General features: G+C 35.7%; 1 protein-coding gene across 2 annotated transcripts; it reads left to right on the forward strand.

The window, feature by feature from the left end:
• Positions 1 to 721: 721 nt before the first annotated feature.
• On the forward strand, positions 722 to 6,884 carry LOC127093141 (glycerol-3-phosphate dehydrogenase SDP6, mitochondrial). 2 transcript variants are annotated; one of them, XM_051032043.1, is made up of 7 exons: positions 723 to 1,263; positions 2,097 to 2,570; positions 3,712 to 4,043; positions 4,351 to 4,511; positions 4,700 to 4,958; positions 6,014 to 6,312; positions 6,497 to 6,884. In XM_051032043.1, coding segments are annotated over exons 1-7 (1,890 nt in total). In that variant the 5' UTR covers positions 723 to 899; the 3' UTR covers positions 6,498 to 6,884. The 2 variants fall into 2 exon arrangements, with proteins under 2 accessions (XP_050888001.1, XP_050888000.1); XM_051032044.1 differs by lacking the exon at positions 6,497 to 6,884 and having other exon boundaries at positions 722 to 1,263; positions 6,014 to 6,313.
• The last annotated feature ends 200 nt before the right edge of the window (positions 6,885 to 7,084 follow it).

Below are 7,084 nucleotides of genomic sequence, written 5' to 3' on the forward strand. Positions count from 1 at the left end.
AAACAAATTTATTCTAAAATAAATGTATTTTTATTATTTTAATACAATAATAATTAACTTTTATCAATTTTATCCTTAATAAGTATGACTACATTACTTTTAAATTATTAAATTATATTATATATTTATGACATTCAATAATAATTAAAGACAATTTTATAAAATTAATACTTTTATTTGATAAATCATTGATCTATTTTAAAAATTCTATTTCAAAACAGAGGGTAATAAATTTAAATTTCGTTATTTTTAAAATCTGTCTACTAATGTCGAAATCAAAGTCTATGAAGGCTTTTATAAACAGAAAAAAAAAATCAAAGTAGCATTCCCTAAAATAAAATAAAAAATATGGGTCGAAGATAAAAAAGCTCACCATGAGTTTTGACTTTCTCAACTCTTATTAGCTTAAAAAATGACATTGACCATTCCCTATTTTAAAGTGGAAACACAAATAAATTGCCCTTAAACTTTCTGACATTTGTCACCCTATTACACTTTACCTCTTGCACTTTGACCCTACATAATAACAACACACACGGATCCAAATTTCCTGTTGCTACAGCACTACGCGTAATTCATCTGGACCGTTCGATCACAAATCCGTGCTTGGATGAGCAATTTGATTTTAAATCAACGTCTGAGATTTATTGCAGCATGAAACTGCGAATAATCTCTACAGCAGGAAATCCGAATCCCGTCACATAAAACTCACAATCGAATATACGATTACGAATACTCTCTTTCTCTCTCTATCTCTCAACTTTCAACCATAACTCGTGATTTCACCGCTCCACGATCTCATAATCTTAAATAACCGCTTCTCCTTCACTTTTAATTTAATAATCACCTTCCGCAATCGCGCTTATCCCAAACGCACTTTTCGTTTTTTTAATATCGCCATGACTAGAATGAGAAAACTCACCGCCACTGCTGGTGCGGTTATCGCCACCGCGTACGGTGGCACGCTGATCCTTCACAGTCCTTCAATCTCCGCCAACGATTTCGGAGGAGGTTCACATCGCGACGCTCTTCGGAAGAAGCTGCACGCTCCGGGCGTTGTTGTTCCGTCGAGGGAGTCGCAGCAGTCGGCGTTGATGGCTGCTAGCAAGGCGAATCCACTTGACGTTCTGGTCATCGGTGGTGGTGCCACTGGTGCCGGTGCCGCACTTGATGCCGTGACTCGTGGACTCAATGTTGGGCTCGTGGAACGGGAGGATTTCGCTTCCGGAACTTCGTCGCGATCCACCAAGCTTCTTCATGGAGGTAGGTACATAACGTGCGCAAGGGGGCTTGTAAACTTGCAATAATCACGATTTATTTATTTATTTATTTATTTAGTTCGTATCATAATGCTTCGATATTGATATTTAATGAATTCTTTTTCATTTTTTATTTGATCATAACATTAAAATATTCAATTTAGAGTTTAATGGATATCAGTCATAGTTGTCCAATACAAAACCACCAAACGGACAAATCATCCAAATTGTTTTAAAATATCCGAATGATTTGGCTGGATGCAGGTAAAGAACAAATAGTGGTTGATTCACACCAGGATGACTGGAATCAATGTTGCAACACCTACACAAAATCCTTAAAGTCTTTACGCGACCGTAGCTGTTTTTTAGAACCTTACTCTTACCACTTTTTTTATCTACTTTTTTATTCTAATGGTGTGTATAACATGTATGAATATATAAATGTTTGTAACCGTATTCAACCAACTATATTCAGTTTTTTGGGATGTGAATTGTGGCTAACAATAATGTGTTTTGATGACTAGTGTATTTGAAAACGAGTCTTTCAAAGAAAATGAATCTTAAATTTACAATTATAAGTACAGAGGTCTTACATCAGTGGTTCCTTGTCATAGAAGTTTGAGAGGCATACTTGGATATAAGTTTCAATATAAGATTTGCAAAGGTCTGAGTGCATTTTAATAGTGTAGACTGTAGCCTCATTACTGCCAGAGTTCATTTCTCTTAGTGCAGTGTCTTATTAAATTTATGTGTTCTTTTTATTTGTTTTAAATTAAATTTTTTTTTTGTGCACTTGATCTAATCTAATCTAATATCAGTGTTTCTGTGAACTGTTAGGAGTTCGATACTTGGAGAAAGCCGTCTTTAATCTTGACTATGGACAATACAAGTTAGTACTTCATGCACTTGATGAGCGTAAACAGGTTATTGAAAATGCACCACACCTATGCCATGCATTGCCGTGCATGACACCGTGTTTTAGCTTGTTTGAAGTAGTGTACTACTGGGCGGGCTTGAAAATGTATGATTTGGTCGCAGGAAGACAACTGCTGCACTTGTCAAGATATTATTCCACAAAAGAGTCTGTTGAGCTCTTTCCCACTCTAGCAAAGGAGGGAAAAGATAGAACCCTAAAGGGAACTGTTGTTTATTATGATGGGCAGATGAATGATTCACGGCTTAATGTTGGACTGGCTTGCACTGCTGCTTTAGCTGGTGCGGCAGTGTTGAACCACGCGGAAGTGGTTTCCTTACTGAAGGATGATGCTGGAAAACGAATAATTGGTGCACGAGTTCGAGACAATTTAACTGGTAACTTTTCTTTTTATTTTTAAGTGTTACCGCACCCTCATCCCATAAGAGAATAAACCTCAGCAGCCAGAGTAGAACAGTCGCTCTTACGTAAAATAAATGCGGAACTCCAGTGTTCTGCATCGTGGATACTTAGAAATAATTGTTTTTTAAATATACAAGGTTGTTAGTTTTATTCATAAGGTTGTTTCCCTTACCGGGCAATTGATCAATGCTACCTAATAGTTGATGTGAACTGAAAGAGGAATAACTTGCCTGTGAATGTGGTCTGTATGGTAAAGTATAGGCAGCTTCTTCATGAATGTGTATTTACAGCTGGGGGAGCATTTCTTAATCTGAGTTTTAAGCATAAAAATTCAAAAAATTATTTTTACCCCAACAACAACCACCAATTCTTATCCCATTAAGTGTGGTTGGTTACATGGATCAAATTCCGTCATAATGTTCTATCACAAACCATATTTTTATCCAATTCATTAATCTCTTTTTTAATAGTTTCTCTTATAATTTTTCTAGGTCTCGCTTTATCGCTAGTTGTTTGACTCTTCTTCATCTGATCTATTCTTCTTACAACAGAATCTGCAGGTCTTCTCTCTACATGCCTAAACCACCTAAGCCTATTTTTCACCATCTTTTCCACTACAAGTACTATCCCAAACTCTCAAATATTTATATCTAATCCTGTCTCGTCTAGTCTCACCACACATCCAACGCAACATCTTTATATTTGCTACACTTATTTTATTCTCGTGTTGATTCTTAAACGCCAATCATTCTCTCCGGTACAACATCACAGGTCTTGTCGTTGTCCGATAAAACTTTTCATTCTTGAGCGATATTTTTGTGGCACATAAAACCCTTGAGGTCCTCCTCAATTTCAACTACGTTGGTTGAGTTTGATGGTTTACATCCCCTTCTATTTTTTTATTGTTTTGTATTACGGACCCAAGATATTTAAACCGCATGCACATGAGATGATATGGTCTCCAACTTTCACCTCTAGGTTAGAAACATTTCTCCTTTTGCTAAACTTACATTCGATATACTCCGTCTTACTTGGATAGCTCGAACTTGGATAACTATTTTTACCGAGATAGCTAATTAATTACCTTTGTTTGATATTTTATGTAATGTAATGCAGGCAAGGAGTTTGATACATATGCAAAAGTGATTGTGAATGCAAGTGGCCCATTTTGTGATGCTTTAAGGAAAATGGCCGACAAAAATGCACAAGAAATGATTGCTCCTAGCAGTGGTGTTCATATTATACTCCCTGATTATTATTCTCCTGAGGGAATGGGCTTAATTGTTCCTAAAACTAAAGATGGACGTGTTGTTTTCATGCTCCCTTGGATGGGACGAACCATCGCTGGTACTACAGATTCTAATACTAGCATTACATATCTTCCAGAACCGCATGAAGATGAAATACAATTTATATTGGATGCGATATCTGATTACCTTAACATTAAGGTATGTTGTACCTGGCACTATATATGATTTTTGAACTCATTATATATTCTCTTATTTTCTGAAGAGTTGGTATGGATAAAACGCAATAATGCTGTTTAATTCATGGAGCTAACCCCACATAGTAGAAAAACCTGTAGTTTTTGTTATGTTTCTTAACTCTTATTTCTGATTTTAAACCAAGAATTACAAGTTCTCTTGGATATTGCTTGTTCGGAAAAATTTTAGATTGTCTTAGGAAAAGATGTGAAAGATTCTATGTATTGCACGGTTTGCTATTGGGAAATAAATAGCGGTTCAAAAATTGTAGGTTCGGCGCACTGATGTTCTTTCTGCTTGGAGTGGCATTCGCCCATTAGCAGTGGATCCAACAGCAAAGAGTACTGAGAGTATCTCAAGGGATCATGTTGTCTGTGAAGATTACCCTGGCTTGGTCACAATCACTGGTGGGAAGTGGACTACCTATCGCAGGTAAGGATTTAATGATCAGTTTGATGAAGTTTGTTTAGACATGGTTTCACTAACTAGGCATGATATGTTAATGCGTTGGTAACCTCTTTTGGTTTTGCAAAAAAAAAGTGTTGGTAATCTAGTTACTCAAGTTTACAGCACACAGTTTCTATGTTGATGAATATTGTTTGTTATGTTTTCTGTTTCAGTATGGCAGAAGATGCTGTTAATGCAGCTATAAAGTCTGGAAAGCTGACTCCTGCCAATGGATGTGTGACCAACAAGCTTTGCATAGTTGGTGGTGAAGGGTGGGAGCTTTCTTCTTTTACAGTTCTTGCTCAACAGTATACGCGCATGAAAAGTACACATGGTGGTAAAGTTGTTCCCGGGATAATGGACTCTGCTGCTGCAAAGCATTTGTCTCATGCATATGGAACATTGGCAGAGCGAGTGGCTGCCATTGCTCAGGTTTGCTTTTATTCCTCTATATTTCATATTGTTATTTCATCGAGCAACAAAACATGTACCGATGCATCTACCACAAAATGGACTTGGGTGATTTTGTACCGTCCCATGTTAACAATTATTGGAAAAACCAAATCCACATATATTAAAGATAAGACATGACTAGAGTTCATGAAGAATGACACCCCTCACCTTAACAGTTACTATTGGGGTGCTCACGTTTAAAAAAACAAAACACAGTGATCTGCTGTGTTTTTCGATCAGTTGTTTTTTAACATTTGAAACTTTATTTTATGGCTGTATAAATTTGTTTTAAATAGTCAAAGGTTTGCTATTTTGGTTGATTGATTGATTTTATATGCGATATTTTATAATTTCAAAGATGAAGCCAAAATTTCTCTAATTGACACCATTTGACTTGTTAGGGGCATGAAATTATGGTCAACATTGAAAACAAATTGTATTCAATTTAGGTAGTAATTATGTGTTACATGAAAGTTAGTGAACCACCTATCATAAAAAAAGATGATAGATTTTGCCTTAGGTGATTTGGGCATGTGCTGAAAAAATCTAAGAAAGCCTCATAGAGGAGATTATATCGGATAAAAAGTAGTCTAGTAATTTAAGGTTGAAGGAAACTAAATTTGTTTTATGTCTAGCCATGAAAAATGATTTAGATTTAAACAATTTATCATTAGATATGATGTTTTTTTACCGGATAACCAACCCCACTCAAGTGGAATAAGTAACCTTTGTTATTTGTTGTTTGTAGTGTCTAAAATTTCCCAAGTCACAAGGCTTCATATTACCGTCTATTTACTGGTCGATGTGATTATTTAGATCTTGCGATTGATTGTAAATAAAAGATCTTGTAAGCCTTAGTGAGGCCATTTTGTTTCATTTAGTGTTGTTATTTTTTTATACTGAAACATCCTATTTTGGGGGATCTTTGTGGTACGGTAATCATGCTTATTGAGCTTCATGGGTGTCACTGAAGTTTTAGTCAGTTTCATTATTTCATGAATGATGAGATAAGTTGACTCTATTTTGTATTTCAGAATGAAAATTTGGGCAAGCGACTTGCCCACGGTTACCCGTATCTCGAGGCAGAGGTAGCCTACTGTGCTCGTAATGAATATTGTGAATCTGCTATTGATTTCATTGCAAGGAGAACTCGTCTTGCTTTTCTTGAAACCGATGCAGCAAAAAGGGCATTGCCTCGTGTGATTGAAATATTGGCAAATGAGCACAAATGGGACGATTCAAGGCAGAAGAAAGAGTTGCAGAAGGCTACAGATTTTTTGAAGACTTTTAAATCCTCAAAAAATGCACAGTTTCATGATGGGAAGCACAATTAGTAAGTGCAAAAAACAACTGGACTATTATTTCCTAACATAGTTATTTCAATTTTCTATGATGTCCTCCGTTTAATTGTGGAGTTTAAAGCTAGTATATGTTATACTATGTATCAATGATGGTGGCAATCACATACCAAACATTTGATAGAGTATTATAAACTTTTTTCCTTTAATTTTTCTCAGGGAGTGAGAAGAAAGTTTTCGCATGACAAGCATTTTGGTACTGATTTCCACTGATCAATCGGTGACTATACACGCCATAGAGAGTGGCTCAACACATATTTAAAATCAAAATTTACACAAATTTATCTCACATTTGCCTTCAAATATAACATTGGCAAGTTGGAGAGTTGCACAGCTACACGACACAATAATTTTATCGAGATTAGACTCTGTGTCTCAGCCAAGGTTGTCCACGAAATAAGGACCAGAGGGTTGTGTATTAGTTTGACTCTGATCTTTGTATTTTGTTGTTCTTTTCCCTATAATATTTGATTATTTTTATCTATTATTAACATTGAGTTATTAATAATTGACCTAAGTGAAGAAATGCTTCATGGTACTTTTATTATGGATTTGTACTATCTGCTTGTCATACTTAGGTAAACTAAACTTTGTTACATCACAGTGAAAGAAAAACTTGAAGAAAAATAAAAAGAAAAGTAAGAAGAAAAAACTTTAGCCAAGTGAAGAAGTGAATTGACCATGGGGACCTTGTAGAATATTGATCAAGACTGTTTCCTCCATGAAGAGGTTGTAGAGTCCTCATAT

The sequence above is a fragment of the Lathyrus oleraceus genome, chromosome 6 (genome assembly GCF_024323335.1).
Source record: "Lathyrus oleraceus cultivar Zhongwan6 chromosome 6, CAAS_Psat_ZW6_1.0, whole genome shotgun sequence".
Taxonomy (NCBI): domain Eukaryota; kingdom Viridiplantae; phylum Streptophyta; class Magnoliopsida; order Fabales; family Fabaceae; genus Lathyrus; species Lathyrus oleraceus.